The sequence below is a fragment of the Manis javanica genome, chromosome 3 (assembly GCF_040802235.1).
Source record: "Manis javanica isolate MJ-LG chromosome 3, MJ_LKY, whole genome shotgun sequence".
Classification (NCBI taxonomy): domain Eukaryota; kingdom Metazoa; phylum Chordata; class Mammalia; order Pholidota; family Manidae; genus Manis; species Manis javanica.
Window position 1 is genome coordinate 109,238,156 of NC_133158.1, and position 21,997 is coordinate 109,260,152.

Below are 21,997 nucleotides of genomic sequence, written 5' to 3' on the forward strand. Positions count from 1 at the left end.
TACACAAAGAGCTGAAGCCCCACTTCCTAATTACCTGCTGGAAAGACATAGGCAGATGATAGAAACGAGCACAAAGGTGCTAGGAGGTGAGTGTGCCTGGAGAATTCCAGAACAGGCAAGGTCAGTGTGGCCAGAACTCAAGAAGCAAGGGAGAGGGCAGCAAGACAGACTCGGGGACAGGTCACATGGGCCCAGAACCCATGGTATGGACTAAGAGAAGCCAATGGGAGTTTTTCTGAGGAGGGGAAAGACATGATGTGAAGTGTTTTAAAAGGATCACTGTTTCTAAGGGACAAAGCAGAAGAAAGATGTTTTATGAGTAAAAGATAAAAAGATGAGAGTGGCTTGAGAAAGTAGCGGGGAGGTAGTGAGGGGTGCTCATGGAAGGTCCCGCCAACCCCACACAGAGACATGAGAAGGATCACAGATTTGCTTTTCTCTTACCAGAAAACTCTGTTACCTAAACCACAGGTAACCAAATGCTAAGGGAAAAATTGTTTTCACACACTCAGTTTGAAGAAGGAAAACACCAGTGCTTGTCACAGCACTGCACTTTACATTGTAACCCCCTCAAAGTCCCTGTCAGACTCCGGGGTCTTTTTTTTGTGGGGGGTAGAGCAAAATGCATTTGCTTTTGGTTTACCAATGACCCTGGTGCTGCACCCAGTGTTCCTCTCACAAAACACAACACCATCATTGGAGACGTGATGCCAACAACACATTGCCATTCCTGCAAAACTTCCCCTGAGAAAATGTTGCAATTTTAAAAGTTACTTCAAGTTGAAAACTGATATTATCTTCCAAATGTGGTAAGAATCACTCTCCCTGGCCGTCCTGCAGACCTCTGTATCACAGGCACCGCCCAAGGGAGCGGCGTATGCACCAAATACTCATTTTAGCTCTGACTTTATAACCACTGAGTAAGTACTCCATTTAATATTCACACTAAAGACATGAAGGATGTGGAGTCAAAACTGGAGACTTCGGACAACTGCCCCTAGCACTTTGACATTTATTTCCTCAATGGCTAGGGTGACACATAACTTTATAGTTGTAATGGGCTCAGGCTGCACGAGGAATAACCCCACTTTGAAACGGTAACAAGTATGACTATCTAATCTATACGAGGCCACCAAGTGGAATGTTTCCCTAAATAGAGGCCTGTGTATGGCATTTAGTCGATACACTCATGTTAGAGTCTAGACAAAATCTGGTTAGTGTCCTTTAATCAGCAGAAAGGCAATTTCTCTCTATAGCACTGACAACAGAAGACGAAAGTAAATTAAGACTTATATAAGTCATTGCCTTATCATTGCAAACGCTTTTTATACAGAGCAAGCAATACCGTCATGTGAAATGGCTATGATTTATAGGAAAGGTGGCAATGAGGACAATTTATATATGCGTGAAATATAAATCTATGAAGGAAGATTTATGTGAAAGTTTAACTCAAACCATGCAGTGCTTGAAGACTGCCACCCCAACTTTAAAAACAAAGAAAAAAAAGTCAATTTCCCTCCAAAATAACTAGAATCCCTAATGCATTCTAAACTCTAATATTTATCACTCTCACCAACCAAGTCTGAGTTGGGGGAGAGCAATCCACAATGTGAAAATAAAGTCTGTGATCCTTACATGTGGTACTAGAGTCTAAAACCAGAACAAAGGCACTTTCCCCGGGCATGCTCTTGCATCACACTTACAGTCAGTGCAATCAGTGTTGGCCGACACTCAGGGCATCATGTGGACATAAGGTAATAAAAATGTAATCTATGCTGTTTACTCTAGTCAAGCTACATTTCTTTTTTATGTCTTATGGACATGTACAGACGTGGGAATTTTGTCAAATATGTGAAATGAGCATGAAAGAATGAATGCTCGCATTATTTTTATCAATGTCAACATCCCATTTAGCACTATGCACCAAAATTTAAAAGCAACTTCCAGTCTGAATCAAAAACCGTACGTGAAGCAGTAAGAGATACTAACTGGCATCTAGAATGTCCTAACCTTCGTTTATTGTTTTTTGGTCATTTTGTCAGAAGCTATTCTCAACTATGTTAATGTTGGATCATAAAAGGCTGACCAGCTTTCTCAACATTCAGTAGATGAGTTCAAAAAGTCAAAATCTTCAATGTGTTGTCTGCTTCCATAGAAATTGTTGGCAGTAAAACTCAAATGGAACTGTTAACCTCTATGGAGGTCTTAAGGATAAAATAAATTCCGTTTCCTCCAGCTGTCCACAGCAAGCTTTCCCTACACTTGCACATTTTACTTTATGTGGTTATTAAATTTTATCACATACTTGGGTCTCATCCCATCAATAAATCTGTCAAGTTATTGGAAGTAGGGTACTTCGTTTTGCAGGTGTCCCTCCCAATACCCAGCTGGCACCAGAACATTCTGGGCTCAAAAGTAATAGCTTTATTTAGCCAGGGCTTCTTAGCCCTGGTCTCTTTTTGTAAATTATGTTTTTTTTGAACATGTCTTTTCTGTTTGTTCACTTATTGTCTGTGGCTGTTTTCACACTTAACAGCTGCCCAGTCGAGTACTTAGAGACCACATGGCTGGCAAAACCTAAAATATTGACTCTGTGGCCTTCCATGGGAAATTTTTGCCAACTTTTTTACTAAATTATCTACTTACTCTTCTTTGGAAATAGCTAACGAATAGGGCACACATATAATGAGCATTTTTTACTGTTCTGAGTAAATGAGCTTTTTAAAAAACATGCCAGTTGCAGAGCAAATTAATTCTTCGCAATCTCACGGTTCTCACTATCAGGAACAATTAGAGGAAAAGCCACTCTTTTTATCTTGAACATTTCTGGATATCAAAGATGTGGCTTCTCGTATCTGTCAGTCTAATACATTTTATTGGCACTGATGTGACATTTAATTTAATGTACCACCACATCCTTTTTTAAATGCTTTTAATAATGCTTGGCAGCTTTATAAAAATACCATATTTCCATTAGTATTACAGAATGTGCTAATGAGATCTAATATTTACTATTTCACAATTGGAAGAACAAGTACAGTGTGATTAAGAACAAACAATGGTTCAAGTCTGGCGAAAGACTAAATGGCCTTGGCATTATGACAGAATACATATGACAAACTCCGGAGCTAAGGTGGCACATTCAAGTCAAAGGCCATACAGTATAAGTTATCTACAGTTTGGAAATTGTGAGCCTCTGCGGCAACAACCTTAGGGCTTGGCGATACCGGTTTGGCCCGATTTAATATGTGGCAATGCTTTTTATAGTCTCTGGAGGTATACAACTCTATTCTATCTGGGCCACTTTGATGTGAGTAGAAATCAATGTTTTCCCCTTCCCAATCCTGCATGAGGCCAGATCCACACCCCTGCAGAGACCTTAAAGGTCATAAACACAATCCCAAGATACAATCCTAGATTCCAGGTAACGTGTGTAGCAAGGGTATGCGGCAGCAGGTCAGATGGTCACTCACTGGCATACGCTAGGCTTCCAGGACACATGGTGAACCAGAGGAACACTGGGTGTGGCAGTGGTGAACCGTGACTTCCAACCCAGGAGTTTGCTGGGTTAGTCTGTGTCCCTAGCAGGGCTCTATTACAGCAGGAAACCTCCAAGAGTGCAGTTAGAAGAGTAACAGTAGCTTCTACCTCAGCCTGCACACATTGAGAACAAGGGGAGTAGGGGAGTGGTCTAACAAATTTAATTTTATAAACACTGCTGCTAAGTGGAGGCTTCCAAAAGTCAACACTTCAACATGCCCTGAAGTTTAGGGAAAGTGAACCTGCTTACACCAGTCTAGTTGTATCTTTGAATCAGATGTGGGCACACTAGACTAGATCAGAGGCTCTCAACTGGGGGGACTTTGTCTCCCAGGGCACAGTCTGGCAAAGCTGGAGCCATTTTAATTTATCACTCCTGGGGTGGCGTTCCCGGCACCAGAGGCCCGGGATGCTGCTGCACATCCTCTGGGAACAAGGGCAGCATCCACAGCAGTGAGTTATCCTGTCCCCATCATCAGCGGCATCAAGGCTGATGATGGTCGTTGGTTTAGATGTTGTTTGTGCCACATTCACTGCAAGAAAAGGAGCCAAAGATGGTCATTTGTCATTCTCTTCGGCCTGACTCTTGGTGAGTTGGGTGACTAAGAATTGGCATGATGCTCTTGTGAAATTAAATGCCACCAAGGAGTCAGTCTGTTTGCTTTTTGAGATGCAGTCTGATGAGAAGACCACTAGGAAAAAATTGATCATCCTCTCACATTTGAAGCATAAACTAGTCAATAAATATTTAAGTAATACTACTGTTTGCCAACACTGCACAGGGCAGAACAAACAAGAAACCTGTGCTGTTCTAAACCCACACTGGTGGACACAAAATTAATGTCAGCAGTAACTCAGGCCTCACAAGATACTTTATCCCAAATGGAAAGGTGTTTTTAAAGGATTCAAGTCCAAAAATTTATGAGTAAAATAAAGCTCTTAGACTAATGACTCTATCCTTTTTATATGTGGTTTAGATTCTCATCTATGTTAACAAAAGCAAAAAAAAAATCCAGTGTTCCCTAAAATTGAAGTGCTCAAAACTGGTTCTTATGAAAAAGATTTAGTATGTAGAAACGCTTGATTATACTAAGTCTTGACAGGATATAATGCAGACCATCACATACTTTCCCCACATATACAATGTTTAACTTTCATCGGTTTAACTTAAGAGCTTTTTCTATTTCATCTTACATTTATTATTTCACCAGAAGCAACTCAGACTGAAAAACTTGTAGAACCAACCACATCTGTGCAAAGAGTTACCCTCCAATCAGCCCTAAGTTAGTGAAGGAGCCAAGTGCAGGCCCAAATCAAACGGGCTTGCTCACCTTCCAACTCAGCTCATTGTCTCGCACTCAAGTCTGCTATATGCATTTGACAAAGACCCTGACTTTTTCAATGCAAATGTGTAGCTTTGCTACAAATAAGACAGCATAGCTACACAGTCTATAAATAACTTGAAATTATATGCTGTCTCCTGTCTGTACTAACACAGCAAAACCCTTCACTTGCTGTGACTGAATAGTCTCCGTAGGTAGACAAGAAAACACAGCTGCCAAAATCACTTCACCGTCCTGAGTGGAAGGGTGTCAGGATCCAGAACACACTACAGGTAGGTGGACAGAATTACTAGGAATGAGAAAATTAGAAGAGATTTGCAGTGTTTGTTTGGAAGAGTCGATGATGCAAGTATTTCATAACAATAAGTTTATCAAATGATGTTTATTTGCATTAATTAATAAAAATGGAAAAATTCAATACTCTTATATGCTAAGAAGATGTAACTTGAAACAAAGTAAAATTAATTATTCTTTTGTGAAAGGGTGAGAAAGATAAATTTCATTTACCAAGGGATGCTATATTCATGGCATTTAAGATTTTAATATTCATCCTCTTTCTACTATTTTCTGTATTTTTAGAATGTGCTTCTGAATCTCAAATGTAATTTTTCTAACCTAGAAAACAATGTCAGAACCAAATGCCTGGCCATTTTTTTTTTGAAGTGTGGAACATAGCTACAATATCATTTAGGTTTCAAACCTGGAGGAAAATGCCCACAAAGTGTTCCTGAGGAAAACAAATGCTGTGAAAATGCCTGGTAAAATGCAACATGCCATCAAGATCAATGTCTCAATAATCCTACAATGAGGTATCTAGAGTTTTCCCCAGTGCCTAAGCCTGCTCCCCTGTCAAACTTTCAATGTTGTTAGGAAAAAGGTTTTTCCCACAAACACAGGATATTATGTTTATTGTGATAGTAAAAAACCACACCCTTCAAAAGTTTAATGTAATTTGACTCTTATGGAAGCCATTAAAAGACCTTTATTGTCTATGGTGAAATCTTTACTAAATAATATAATTCTTCAAATATTTTTCTTTTTTTCAAAAAGATCATTGGTTTACTTAACTTTCAGAACAGGATTTTTCAGGATACTACAGACAAAAACGCGAATTTTCATTGTATCTAAGCTACAACTTAAACTGTGCCTCATCTTCCGGCCACCACAAGGAACTATGGTATACATCATCCCTAACCTAACAAGGGATAAATTTACTACTGGATATAACTCAGATTTTAAAAATGACTATTTGTGTGTTTGACCCCCCACATTTTTAAACCAAGCTAGACTGATATCCCAACTGAAATCAGCATAAATCACAGATATTGTAAGGTTGGATGATATAACATTTCTTTATAGGAAGCTTTTTCTACAAGTTAATGATGAAACATGAAGTCAGGCACCTCTGTCCCAATTGTGTGCATTCAGAAAGAGAAGAAAGGGTCATTCTGAAATCTAAAGGTGACCTTTCACTTCCTAAAGCTTACCAGCTGTCTTACAACACACATAACTGAAGTCTATGCATATACACTAGTCTATGTAGTCAGTACAATGCATGCATATTAAATATTTTTATGGGAAAAAAGCCACTTATATACATGGTTCTTGTTAAATTGTGGCATCTTGTCAGCTTTAGGAAATAAAATAGTGATGCCAGATAACACTAACATGTTATATATATACGTGTGTGTGCATATACAATGCACACGCACAATAGTTAACAGAACCACACTAAATAAAAAAGAAATTGATCAGAAATACAAGATTAGTCAATGCTCTTAGCCTGACACCTGAAGTTGTCTGGCAAAAGATGTAATTACAGGCAAAGCAACAAAAACACAGAAAACATAAAACCATGCAAAGAAGGTGATTTGCTGGGGTTAAAATACAGCCATGCACTACCCCCACTCCCACCCATTCTTCCCTCCCCTCAAGTGAATGACAACATACTTTTAACAGGATCTTGGGGAAGAGGTTCCTGGGTAGTCTTGAGTAATGTTTGGGACACTATGGAGAAAATAAGAGAATGTAACTAAAAATAAAAGCAGAAACATGGGAATGATGGCTGAAACACTTGATGCCACTGACCAAAGAAAAAAACATAAACAGATTAAAAACAAAAACTAAACAATAATGTGAGGTTTGACTACAGAACAGAACTAAAGTAAACATAAACACAAAATATGCTTCCAAAGTAACACCATAGAATTCTGGTTATTTTGTCTCCAACAGTACATCCAAGTGAACCATTAGAGGGTATCTTGTTGCCCATCTCCCTGCTAAGTATATTATCACCACTTCCCATAGACCCTATCACTCAGCCATTCATTCACAGGGCAGCCTCTGGCTCCCACGTCTGCTGTTAATGAGGCTTTACTCTCCACCTCTTAACTGTCCAGTTTTGAACAACCTTCAGCCTCTCCTGTTGGCTTTCTTAATAAATTATTCTGGAACCCACCTGCACTGAAGCCAAGTGCTGCCTGGCTGACCCACTTACACCTCTGTCGGGAGCGTTTGCCTTTCTCGAATCTCTCAGCAGAACATGTGCCATCCAGGGCACCTCCAGCGGCTCCTTCTGACCTGTTCGCTCCCAGCTTGAGTCAGTACAAACTAATCAAATGAGGGTGTGTGTAGGGTATAGGAGGGTTTTGTTTTTTTGTTCTTGTGGGGAATAATTTCTAACTTGGGGCAAATTCATTATTGCTAATAATTTTTTAAACACTCTTTTTATTAGATACATGTGTGTGGATACACACATAAATCCACAACCAACATGTATATATAAATAAATCCACTTCAGGGAAAGGAACAAAGAAGCTGGCTCTGTGCCAGGAAATTTTCCCAGCTGCTTAAGCCAGTTAGAATCACTATAACAGAAGTCCTTTGTTCAAGAGACCTCAGGCAAACGAATCCCCCATTGTGTTCCAGGTTACCTGACCTAATTAACTTCTTTGTTTGCAACTGAAGAAAGGAGTTTTTTTGAGCTAGAAGCTGCAATCATCCATCAGAGCTAGGAAAGAAAAGAAGGCCTTGGGGTTACCAATTCCTACACCTGTTCTGACATAGGCTAGAAATGGAGTCGTTTCTTTACACAGGGCACTAACAACAACTGTCCCATTAGATTCTGCTAAGACACTGAGCTTCACAATGGATGGGGGCAGGTCCTTCTGTTGTTTAGCTTAAGCCTATGATCACACCGGAAAACAATTCATATAATCAGTAAGAATCCTAGGCAGGAAATTGTAGCTGTCAGCCTCAAAAACCCAGGGGAGGAAAACCAAGAGTCTCTCCAAAAAGAAATGCACAACTATTGAGTTCAATGCTTAGTTTATCAAGTTAAGTAAATTTTTCTTGAATAGTTCAAATTTGCTACCTGTGAACAAAAAGAATAATTAAAATAAAATTGGTAATTTAACATGGCAGGCTGTTAGCAACAGAAGTCCCATCATGTCTGGGGCACTGCTTCAGAAAACCTCTGTGGAAAAAGCCTCATCTTGCATTTAAGTCATCGTCACTTCATGTATTTATCCCCTGAGGTTATGAGAAAGCTTACAGTTGATGAGAATAGGTTTTTAAGAAAATTATGTTCCCTGATCCTTATATCATTGAAGGTTTCTAATATTAAGTTTTCTTCTATTTTGCAGAGAAGATACACAAACTTGGCACTGCAACTGTCTGTGTGTGAGCTCAGAGTCTACAAGGCAGCATCTTAAGTGCATGTGCTTAATTCAATTATATTCTCTCACCACCATGGTAAAAGTCACACATTACAGAACACCTTAAAGGTACTCATCACAGCAATTTACCTTGCCAATGTCATGGATGCTTCGCCAGCCTAGCTTCCAGTGGTAAATCTTATTTGCACATGTAGAACACATGCACAGACCCCAACACGCATGTACATGGACAAACACATAAGCACACAGTTGCAGAACAGCTGAGAAGACAATACAGCAACTCCAGCTTGGCTTGAAGAGAAGCACTCAAACATCCCCCGAGACTGCAAGACGTACCCACCACAGCTAGCAGAAGAGCACACCCATGGCCATGCTTTACCAGAGGAAGACGGAGATGGGTACTCATGGCTGAACAGACTGGAGGAGACGCGGGGCAGTTAGAGAGGTTGACAGACTGTGGTTAGTGGTAGCGACAGGCCCCTTCCCAGGAACTAGGAAAACCAATCTGTTACAAAGAGCAGAGTCAGTGGCGAGAAAGATGAAAGGCCGCCAGGCTCGAGGAAGGTCCACTTACTGACACTGCCACACACGGCCATGCAGTACTCTTCTGTGTCAAAGTTGTTTCGGTTGCCGCCACATCCGCCGTAAAAGAATGGGGCGCACTTCCCTTCAGTCACATCAAAGTACCAGCGGGAGATCATTGCTCGGCAAGGCCCCGTCTCGGCTTGTTCAGAGCACACCTCTAATCAGAGGAGATGTGGGGAACCACATTTAGCATGAGAAGGTACTGGCTCGCTGTTCATGTACACGCGTTTACTTTTCTGACACATAGTCTTCCCCGTGGCTACTTGGGCTGGGTTTATTATGCAGCCTCTGCCAGACACTTCCTGAAGAATTCAATTACCTACCAAGACTTTAGAACTACCTCTGCAAGAAAGCAGTGCATTCTCATCTGGTTTAACAAGTGTATCTCTCAGTGGTAAGAAAAGGATTCCAGCTAGATGTGAACCGATCTTTCAGCTGCTTTTAGATTAATATTAAACGCCTTAAGGTGTCTGCACATGAAAACATTTCTTTAATATAAAAACTGAACTTCTCTTTTAAAATAATCTCCAATTAACTTTGAAGGTAAAAGATTCTGATCATAACACAAAAAATTTAACCTCTCACAAAAATCTCATTGTTTTCCCCAATAAATGATTGCCTTGATGCAAAATATAATTACACATATTTTGCATGTGATTCTGAAAAGAGAGCCAGCCTGTCTACTGACTATATCTGAAAACATATGTAGTATCTATAAATGTGACTTATAGCCATTACAGTAACTCTAATTAAAGACAATTTGTGATTGTATATTTACCTGTCCCCTGGAAAACAAATGCCCCAAACGCTCAGCCAGCCAACTCTGATTTGATACATACCATGCAGTTTTAGATTAAACCAAATTTTACCTGTCAACATGCTTTGCTACCCTCCCCAAGATCAGTTTCATAATTTCTGATTGACTCGAAGTGTAGTAACCTGTCCAATTCTATTTATAAAATTACTGTTAGAAGAACTTCCCTTCTCATGTATATTCCATTTTTTGTTAGAAGGAAAACAATTCTCTGAGTTTGTGTTGTGCCCTAGCTAGGCTTACAGAAAGCCTGCTGATGCCTTGGCACACACAAATGTCTTCTTATGCTTAGTTTGACTAACACCCCAGGGAAAAGCACCCTTCTAAAAGATAAAGGCCATGCAAAACCCAGAGCTTCCAAATTAGGAAATATTCAACAGACTGACACTAACCAATCAAAGACAAAGACCCACAATGTTGATGTAAAAGAGAACCAGTTTACTGCACACCACTCATTGCTCTTTTTAATCGAGGCAAAGAGGTGGCGGCAAAACCAGAAGCTGCTGCCATCACGATGTCAACAGTAGGGAGGGCCAGAGGGTCAGCACTGAACCCAGAAAGTATGAAACACTGCAGGAGAAATGTCAGCGTAACACTTATCTAAGATGATTCTGTCTTTAGATGATTTTCAGATGGAATATCTGGCTCTAGGAGCACCAGGCTCAGTGTTACCCATTATTAAGGTCATCCCGTTCAGCACTGCTTCTTTCAAAGCTCATGCTTACGGAGCATGATGTTCTCAGTTTCACTTCCTAAGGAAAATTCTATGCAGAAAGAAAATCTGCCAACACATTCACACAAGTATCCCATACACTTGGCAATCTGATTTATCCTCTGCAAAACTAAAGGACTGGCGTTCTAACTTAAAAAGGGTAAAACAGCTTTTTTGGGGGGTGGGGTATGATCTGAGTACTGACAAAGCAGCTTCTGGGCTGCAGAGCAAAAGGCCAGGTACATCCCAGAGGCGGGACCTGGCCAACCACAGCCATTATCTGTTGGCTTTCGGGCCTAACTTCTCTCTCAGTTTTAAGAACCACCTGCTGGTTGGCTTTTCCTGGCTCTGTGTTTTCCTCACCGATCTGCACACGTTCATGTGACACACTCTTCCTTGCTCCTCAGACATAACACACATCTCCGTCTCTTCCTCAGGCTGTCCTATTTCTGGTAAGACTGCCAGGCGATGGTGTCTTGTGAGCCTGCAGTGTGACTGGAGACGGCACTGGAGCTGCAAGGAGCTTCTGCCTCCAAGGGAGTCCCAGAATGCCGCCACCCCACGGCACAGCCCTAAGTGACAGGAGCTTGGGCAACAAAACTCACCGTCCTCAACAACCCATGCGGATCCTCACACTTTATGCCTCTTAGAACACTAAATATGTGGGCTCTGCCTGTTACAGCTATGCAAGGGTAGGGAACTGTCTTTATGATATCTCTTGTGTACTAAATAAGGGTGGTAAGATTTCAGGTGGGTGTAAGCTAAGTCATGGGATAAAAAGAATGATGATCAAAGGAGATGACTGATGATAGATATTTGCCCTTGGTGTGTAACCTAGTAACAATTTTGATAAAAGCAAAGCCTCCTAGTCCAGAACTCAAATGACACTGCAATGTTACCACTTTCCTATACCACGAGGGAAACATAGTAGTAACTTAGATGCCCACATGCATTTTTATTTCGTTCATTTAATTTTTCTCCTTCCACATTCTAAATGGCTATGAAACCCTTTGTTGCAGCTGAATTTAGAGTCCCAATCAACAAGAAAAAGCATTCACAACTCAAAATCCATTTGTATGTCAATTAAGTAAGCAGGATAAGCCTACATGATGCACCCACAAAGCCTGTGGGAGTCTGCACTTACAGGAGTCTTGACCCATTAATATGAAAAGGCAAAGAAAAGAGTGACACTGTCTCCATTTGGGGAGTGTTTCATTGGCTATCCTGACATTTTCAGGACTTGTGCACTCCTGACACTGAATGGTCTCAGTTTCATGACTTTGGTGTATGTGGACATCATGAGGAATAGTGACCAATCTTATGGCACTCACATTAAAAAAGGGTATTTGAGATAATGTGGTCAGAGTTGGCATAAGTGTATAATAATCTAATGCCAAACACATAACATATCAAGCCATGCAGATACGTGAGATTGAAAGAACAGGGGTGACCGTGTGTCTGTCACAGTAGAACCTCTCAAAGACAATCACCCTGTCCAGCTGGTTCTGATCTGTTGACAGGAGGGATGCATACCCGCTGCCCCACACCTGAGTGAGCACAGACAGGCAAGAAATGGTATCTCATTATAATCTTGCCAATTATCCGTGTTGCTGTCAACCATCACTTTCCCATGACTTTCCCTGTGGTTACAACTAGAACCATCAACTTCTAAAAGCAGTAAAACTGAAATCAGAGAGGATTCGGAGTGGAATGGAGCTTCTTCATCAATCATTCATAATTACGTTCCTACTCTACTGTTGGGTCTCTCTGACCTTCTCTCTAATTTTTCATCATTCCAGAAAATTTGTTCATGTGGTTGAAAAGAGAACCTTTGCTTAGTTTGGGAAAGGTGGAGGGGCAGGGGGCATGGGTGAGCACTGGGGAAGGCTTATGCTGATGATTTTACAAGCAGAATTAATAGGTATTCAGGAGATGGTGAAGGACTCCGGGAAGGGAGTGAGAATCCAGGGCATATCCTTGGGCTAAGGAAGGGTTAAGTGATCAATGTCACCTTCACAGTTGTGATATTGCACTACAGATGGGGAAACCAGGTAAAGACGATACTGGATAACTTTGTATTAATCCTTACACTGCATGTGACTCTACAATTATCTCCAGAAAATGTAAACACACATCACATTAATAACCCTGTATCAGGTATGCTGGTAGTTCAGTTTGCTTTAGAATTCTCATCTTGTCTCTTTCCTTAATCTCTTACAGCTTCAGAGTAATACTCCAGAGGGCTACAAATCTCAATTTGAGAGACTTTCCTTTTACATTTCTTTCCAGCAATAAGAAATTACCAGAAATACGAAAATCTATCCAAATAAGATTTGAACAATGCAGAATTGTTTTCAAGCACTGTGTCCCGAAATACACCATTTATAAGCTGCATGACTAGATTCATAGAAGAAATCTCAAGACATATTTTAAATGCTTACAGTTACATTATTTTTCTGAACAGAAAAATTTCTTCCTTCTTAATCTATGGAACTCACAAAGGGAAATTCAGTGAAAAACATATTTTATTTTAATCACAATAACCACTCAGTGGAAAATTATTTTCAATCTCATCCACTAAACGTAGAGGATGTAAAATCAGACATTACCTAACTGTAATCCTAAACAAAATCTATGTGAAAATTCAAACTGCATTTCCCTTTCTCATCTTCATTCTCTTTTCAAAATCTAAAATAATAAAAAGACACATTTAAAATTCATTTGTTACATTAAAAAAAATTCCAATCCATTGTCATTTCTATTCAAAGTAAATGTCACATATAATAATAAAGGAGAAAATTTTCCCAGAATAATAGAAGCAGGGATATTTCTCAAAGAGAATGTTTAAAGTTAGACAGTAACTTAGGCAGAGACTTATACAGACATCTAAGCAATGATAATATCTGTTTACTCATATTAATTCTGATAATTCTAGGATCACAAGTAGGTTTTCTAATAGTCATCTAACAGAACTCTGCTGGCAGAGAAGGCTTATCACTTCTTTTGTTAACAGTCCTATGCACCCTGCAAGACAAAAGGTCATTCAGTAAACTGAAATGCTAGTGTACACAAAGTAGTATGAGAGTTCATGTGCTTAATAACAAGCTCAGTGCATTTTGTATCTTTCTTTGCAAGGCAGGCTCTTGCTGAGATTTGTGCTGGGTTCAACACTAAATTCCACTTTCTAAAAATTAACATACAAATACTATATAAAGCACAGCTAGAGCTCCCACATTATATAAAACGATGACATTCTCTGTTCAAACAATAATGCTTCACCACAAAAAATTAACTGAATAGATGTCAAACCAGAGCAAAATTGTTGTGGGCAACCAAAGTTAGAAAGCTAATTTTCACTTTTAAGAAAATTCAGCATGAAGAATGTTGTGAAAGTTGTAACCAGGAGAAAATCCTCACTTTCTAATGTCTTATAATTATAATGACTTCTTAAAAAGCAAATTAAGAGGTTAGTCAATTAATTAGCTTTAAATAAAGCACTAACTAAAGAATTCTGGAAGAAGATACAGCTTTTTAAAATGATTTCATTTTTAGTAAATATTTCAATTATTCTCAGAATATAGGAATGTATGTAAAATAAAACTTTTATATGGAATGTATGATGTTTGAATGTATAAATTTTGAGAAAGCAACCAACCTACCTTACTATCAAACTAATCAAACTATAGAGTTATTTATAGCAAGCTAGGAATTAAATATATTGATCCAGCAAAAAAACACAAAAAAGTAGCATGAATTCTCTGCATGATGTAAAAATATATGCATTAAAATTCACACAGTACAAATATATACTACTTTCTTGATTTAAAAATTACTTATCTTGCAATTTTAGAGTAGAAAGGACAAATATAAGAAGACAACTAGTCTGACCTTCTCAAAAGCAGAGCTTATTAAATCACCCATTTAATGTTAAAAGTAAAATAAAAACAATGACAGAAGCATTGAAATGTATTAAATATGCTAATCTATAGTATTTCAAACACATGTTGATCTGCCAAATCATTAAATCCATTAATAATGAAAATGGCTTACTTCAAGGAAGCTTTAAAAAACTAGACAAATTCGTGTGATTCTTATAGATGAAAAAGTTAAAAAGTGAACATATGAGAAAACTAGTTATTATTTAAGAATGTATTTTTTGGAGCCATAGATACATGTACTTTTATCAAACAGGGAATTTATAATGTGCTTGCAAATACAAGGTTATCAAAAAACATCCAATAGAAAGTAATTCTGACCCAGGGCAATAAATGATCAGATATTTATTATCCAGTAATCATGTGTTACTGAGTAGAGGCATATAAAATTAGACAAGCAAACTTGAACTAGTCTTATAACAAATCTCACTTACGCCCCAAATATGGGTTGAAATATATAAACAAATGATGGGAACAGCTGTGCACGGTAATGAAATCACTGACTCAGTACGAAATGACTGGTGCTAATTTGTCACAGAAGTCTCCAGAAGATATCTGCAGTTGGCTAGCCTTTTACTGAATCGTGTTGATTCTCTGAGGCTATCCAATACATCTGTCATTCCAATTATACCTGACCCGATTCTCACATTTTCCATAATGAAAAAGTATTTATAAAACATTCCCTGAAGGAGATCAACCTGTACATGTTTAGACTAATCAGTATTTGTGCATTGGTGGGAGCAGTGAACATTCACAAAAAGGCAGCCTGGTGACTTTTCCTGATACCTTTGTTTCCTCTTTGTTAGGGGAATATACTTATTTTCCACTATGCTGGGTGGTTAGTCTGAAGAAAAACATAATACTACGAGAAGTTCTAAACTGATGCAATAACATGTCCTGTCCATTGCTGGCAATAAGGGGAAGTGATCTTATGGGCAGAGAGGTGGGATATGCTGGGCAACTGGTTGTCTCCAGAAAACAAAACTAAAACTGGTTTATAGTGTTTGCTGATTTTTATAGTATAAATGCTCCTGCCATTGGTATTTCAAGATACCAATGGTTATGGCTCACAAAATTCCTCTATACTTGAAAGTAACAGCTTTTACAGGCTAACAAGAGTTGTCTACACCAACTAATGAGAGGGAAGAGGGGCATAAGACAAATTAGTTAATAATTATACATGTAGGGAAATGTTAAGGGTTTTCTAATATGCTTGGTCTTGAGAGTTGAATTTTTACAATATTGCTCAGTGAGAAGAAACATCAGGATTTTCATACTTGGTGACATATGATAATATCGAGAACACCACTGCAGATAAGGATGTTTTCCCTTTCAACTTACTGCATAGTATAGGAGGCATGAAATGCTTCTAGAGATGACTCTTCAAAGTGCAGTCCATGGACCAGTAGGGCCAGCATCACCTGGGACTCAGGACTCATTTCAGACCTGTTGTCTCACAATCTATGTTTAGCAAGTGCCTTTGAGTGACGTGAGTGGTCATTAATGTTTGAGAAGCAGTGGGGTCCATCATATCTTCAATGTACAGTTGAAATATCAAAACCAGATACATAAGGTTCAATCACTTTTCAAAACTATCTTGGTGGAAGGATTAAGAAAATAAAAAAGCTTATTACAAATCAAAGATATTTGGGAAAAGTGAGATAAAATATATTTTAGTAGAGTTTGTAAGATTCAAATACTTTTCTCAAAAAGTCATATATACATATTTTACTCTTAAGCAACATTAAAAGTTCCAATACTTGTGTCTTAAATCCAATACCAATATAATTTTCTTACTCATATTTAAGTCTATGAAAACTTAGAACTCCCAGAAATTTGAATTTAAGTGATAATGTTCTTGTAGCATGCCAGAACGTTAGAAATACCGAAGCTTTTAGGCTAATTTAGAGAAATAAATAAGCAAAAAGCTTGGGAGCTTGGAATTTACTTTCTCTGTACCACTTCTTTGTAAATAAAAGATTAAATGGAGTTTCTGTTCTTGCAATAAGAAGATGCTTCTAGATATGAGAGTCAGGGTTTTAGAAGGATGGTCTTGCTGTTCCATGATCTTTTCTGGGGAAGGCAGAGCGTGTCCACCTCACCATGTTAACTTGGTCTCATCACCGTACCCAGCAGGAAAGGAGTAGCCTCCAGTAGAGACCATCAGTGCTGGATTGTTATATGGCTGCTAACCACCGTGTGCTATTTTGGAAAAGTCTACAGGGGAGTGAATTGCTTTTGGAAGAATTCAAAACAAAACTAGGAAGGCAGTTTTCCTCCATCTCTCACTGCTTATATGGCAAATATGGACATGTAATGTTTAAAGCACAAAAATTTTATCCTGATTTGTCTCTAAATATAAGCTATGAAAATACATTACATATCAAATATCTGTTTTTACCATACAAAGAAATACTTATCATCTTTGTTTTGGCATATTTTGTTTACTTATTCTTCTTAAATAAAAAAATGTTCACTGGCTCTCTACAATGTGCAAAGTACAGAACTAGTGTTAGAGCTGACATTAAGATGGGGCATATATTTAAAGCTGGCCATCACTGTAGAGCTCAGTATCATGTCCCCGTGGTTTGCAACCAGAGAAATTTTGCCCCCACCACCCTCCCAGGGGACATACAGCAACAACGAGAGATATTTTGGGCTGTCCAACTGGGGAGTGCTAATAGTATCTAGTGGATAAAGGCCAGGGATGCTAGCAAACACCCTAGAGTGACCAGGAGAGTTCCCCACAACAGAGGATGATCTGGCCCCAAACACTGACTAAGCTGAGATTGAGTAACCCTGCCACAGCCCGAGTAAACCGCAGAAAGATTCATGTTGTATTTTAGTAATTTTATCCAAATACGAGACCCAGACTACTGTGTGGCAATAACCAACACCTCAGATATCCTGGGTTATGATTGCTATTAGAGCCTAGAACTGATTGAATCACAAGAATTGGCCAGCAAAGTCTTTCTCTGCTTCTATCACAAAACATCAGGATCTTAAAGTCACATCCAAATAACATGCAATGTCTGTCCATATTCTATGATATTTTCATATTCTGTCCCAGAAATTATATCCAACAAGAACATAAAGATATTTAAGAAAGAGAGATAATTCCCCCTCACAATTAAGTACCTGAACAGGCTTAACGTTTTATAAACTAAATATAGTTAACAGTCCTTTAAACTCTTTACCATTTTGAGAGTCTCTTAATTTTTAAAATTTGGGCTGCTGTCTTTGAGGGCTGAAGGGTTTTCTTAAACATCATTTTTGTATGACATTGAGTCACTGGTCTCCCCTTGGCTTCTCACTCTTCTAACAGAATCTCACAAAGTCAGATACTGGGAAGAAGCTGCTGGAAACCAAACATGAATTTTTAGGAGGGCAAGATGTCTCCAGGCTGACAGAAACAGGTATTTAGGCTATAATCTGCCTTTCTTAAAAACTCCAGAAAATTCTGTTTCCTTTTTTACAAGGGAACTAAAATTTTCCATTAAAGCCTACAACTCTGCCTCCTGCCTGTGGAATCTGAGCCTTTCCTCAGTCACACATACAGATTGGCTAAGAAGGCACGCCTCTGAAAATGGCAAGCAAGTCTAAATGGGACTGTTTGCTCATTTGCTGGATTTCTTTTAATAAGTTTGGTTTATTAACTGCAAAATTCTATGTGGTGTAAATGCCTACAGTTGTTGTGTCAGACACTTGTGTATTTTTGAACAGCAACTGATCTGGGGAAAAACACGACCAAGACAGTATTTTTAAAAATGTAATTCCTGGTCTTTAATTGGACTGAAAATATTTTCAATTTTTAACGAATTTAGACATAATTATGACAAAATACCTTTAGTAGATTATTTGCTTTATTCAAACACTGAATTAAAGAATCTCGACAGAAACAGAAAACAGTGCAGAAATGAAAGATAAAAAGCAAGCGCAAATAACCAAGTAACATTCCAAGCAAAACGAAGTTCAAAGATATAATTTTCTATGTGGTGCGGCAGATCTCTGTGAATGTTTAACTAAACCTCTGAATTTTACACTTTGTGGTATCAGATTATATCTCAACAAATTTTTTACTAAAAAATAGAGAATTATGTATGCACACATACTCACAATATTTTTACATGACTGTTTTCCTCACCACCACATTGTAAGCAGACTCTCTGAGCAGACTTTCTAAATCAGGATCACGGAAGTCTGTGGAGGGAAGCTTGTCAGTGCCATGCTTCACTCTGCCTCTATACAAGCATGCATCGAACACCTCAAAATCAGTGGCTCAGTGGCTGTCATGACACAGGGCAAAAAATAACAGGTTGCCAACTGTCCCATCTCTGCCCAGCGCTGATGCCAGTTCTCAACATCATCAGAAAGGACACCACATGCTGGTCCAGGAACAGGAGTGGACCTCACTAGCTGTGGTCGTAACACAGAAGGAAAGGCTTCCTCAGGAGGGAGGAGCTACTGTCCCTCTGCCTTGTTCCCACACAGAACGGGGCACTCTTTTTTCCTTTTGGGACAGTGCACTGCTGGGAGGCCTCCAACAAAAGTATGTGAGTACAAATTCAAGCTCACAGTTTTCCCGAACCCTTGTGTATAATTAAACATGAATAACAAGCAATACTTTTTGAATTGTAGGATACCTTCTAAATGTCACATCCATTACAGAAAAGTTAACAATGAAGACATGAGAATTAAGCTAAGCTTTGTTTCCTCTACCCTTGAGGTCAACCCAAGCCGTTCTAATTTATTTCTGACAAGGAAACTTCTTGGATTCACTTCACTTGGGTGCCTCATTGACTAGGAAATCCCTACCCTCCTTTAAAAATCATTCAAATGCCAACTTCTCAGCAACACCTTAGTTGAAACTTCTGCCTCCAGGCTGAGCACTTCCCTTGTTCTGCGCTGCCACCACTCCTCTCCAGCTCTCCAAGGAAGCCAGCAGGTCTGGCTGGAAGCAACCTGAGTCACCACCTGCTCACACCCCTGTGCCCTGAGCAACCAGCACGAAGCCCGACTGATGGTGCTTCTCCCAGATTCATGGTTACCAGAGGGAGAACAATTCTCCCTCTGGTGGAGTTCCATCACCTAGGCTGAAGCAAACATTTAGTTCAAAGTTTTTAATGCCATCATCACATGAGATGCCTGAAGAGCCATAGATCAGTGTCACTATACCTGCATGCCCTGCTATCCTGAAATGTAATGGCATTTAATACTATCTTGGTTCAGTTTTCAGCTGGACACAAAAGTTAGCTACAGACGTTTAATATACAATATATATTCACAAAAAATTTTTAATCAAGAAACTGAGTTTAAGCTTTTTATTCTGAACATATGTCTATAAATACCAGTTCTATTACACCACTAGAAAGGGATACTTTATGTTTATGCTTTTCATAATTAAAAAAAAAAATAATCTGTTGGTTTACCTTTTCCATGCCCAATAAATAGTAAACATGAGTTGTCTAGAGGATCAGAGGATACTTATAACCATGACAACTACACCTTAGGTTACCTGAGCACTTATATCTACCAGGAACTGTACAAGGGCTTCCTATGGATCACTTCATTGGATTCTCACATTTATTAAACTGAAGTCTGTATTATTAAACCCCATTTTACAGAGGGGAGCCATGGGGCTTAAAGACTATTTGATCGATACAAATTTACACAGTATGTTGTAGAGACAGGATTTGACTGGACAGCGTGTGCTTCTATAACAAACCAATCACTGACAGTGTGCCAGGCATTATGGTAAATGCTTAATATGGATCTATAAACAATCCTGCCACATTATGTCAGCATTTACACTACACACTGTAAAAAAATAAGACCTATCAAGGCTACTTAGCTGGCCTAAGGCCATAAAATTATTAAAAATTCTCTCTTAAAACACAATGTTGAGTTTGCCTCTAACCACAATAAAACTATCTTAATGAAATTAACTTGGCATGGTAGCATCTGAAAAATATAAAGTACTTCCTTGTATTTTTCTAATGATCAAAATCAGGAGTTTTCTATGAAGACCTAGTCAGGAAATATTTTCAGCTTTGCAGACATACACTGTTTCTTCCAACTACTCCACTCCGCCTCTGTGGTATGAAAGCAGCTATTGACAATGTGTGAACAAATGGGGCTGGCTGGGTCCTAATAAAACCTTTTTATTAGAAAACAGGTGGCAAGCTTTATTTGGCCCATGGCCATAGTTTGCTGACCCCTGGTCATTCTTATTATTTAAATAAGAATTCTAAAATTTATGAAATGTTCAGCATGAATATTAACTCATTCAAAACTTAACTCATTCAAAAATGAATACATCTTTATATTGAAGGAATACATATGTACAAGGGAGCACAGGTTAAACAGGTTAAATTGAACTAGTGTATTTATAAACAAAAGGAAAAGGAAAAAGAAAATTTTGATGTTAATGAAGTAGAAATACCCTGGCTCATCTGGGTCCAAATCTGGCTTCACCACCTACCTTTAAATAGGGAAGTAAAATTTTTACCACACAGCACAGTTACAGGATTAAAAGATAAAACCAGTGTTTTATCTTAAGGGGCAAGGGGAGTGATGTCCTGAAAGAACTCCAGTCCAATCTGCCACAACAGAGCAACAGCCAATCCCCTGTGACACCTTCCACAGGAGCAAGGGCACAATGAGTGCTTGGTGAATAAATAAGCATAAAGAAAAAACCCCAGTTACTCTGGATGAACAAGGCAGTGAGATTAAATCAAAGATTATGCCATGGATTATACTGCCGATGTTTCACCAGAATTCTGAGTTAATACATGGGTCAGAAATTACCCTGTCTTCTTGGGTTTATGAAGTGTAATCCCTTCTTGGAGCAAGTTTCTAAACTTACTATTGTTTTACTCAAATTGGTAGTGTCTTATTCCATTAGATCAATATCCAAGTTATCCTCAACCCTCAAAAACAATAAATCCTAAAGCCAGACGGAAATTGTAGTAGTGGTGTTCACTTTCAATCAATACCTTTCTCCTCTGGAATCAGTAACACAGTTAAGAACTGACATCTTCCACTTCAGTACCATTGATTTTAATACACGAGGGGTGAAACGTTATGACTATGCTGAGTTGTCCTATATTTTTCTTCTGTCAAATTTTAAGGGGTTACAAACATCAGAGTTTTTCAATGAAACTGTTAAGGACTTGTATTAGTAGCAATATGTTGGTAATAAAGAAACAATTTTCTTATAAAGTATGGTTGTAAATCACATTTTTCCCTTGGGCACTGGAAGATTAACACTGAAAACTAAATTGTAAACCACCTTTCAATCTCTTTCATGCAAGTCCCTTCTGAGTTTTATTTTCAGCACAGGGGCAGGCTACTCATAATTAGAGTTTTACAAAGTTAGCAATCACCTTTGG

At 38.7% G+C, this 21,997-nt stretch overlaps 1 protein-coding gene across 8 annotated transcripts in view; it reads right to left on the reverse strand.

Moving 5' to 3' along the window:
- Positions 1-21,997, reverse strand: part of APP (amyloid beta precursor protein) — a 241,096-nt gene that overhangs the window by 82,625 nt on the left and 136,474 nt on the right. For 3 of the 8 annotated variants that reach the window (XM_017650810.3, XM_017650809.3, XM_073231843.1), the window contains exons 7-8: positions 9,135-9,302; positions 6,834-6,890 (exon numbers count right to left, since the gene is read on the reverse strand). The exons of 2 other annotated variants lie outside the window; for them this stretch is intronic. In XM_017650810.3, coding sequence (XP_017506299.1) covers positions 6,834-6,890; positions 9,135-9,302 — 225 coding nt within the window. The remainder of the gene's footprint in view (positions 1-6,833; positions 6,891-9,134; positions 9,303-21,997) is intronic. 3 more of the 8 variants (XM_017650812.3, XM_017650811.3, XM_017650813.3) reach the window with 2 other exon arrangements.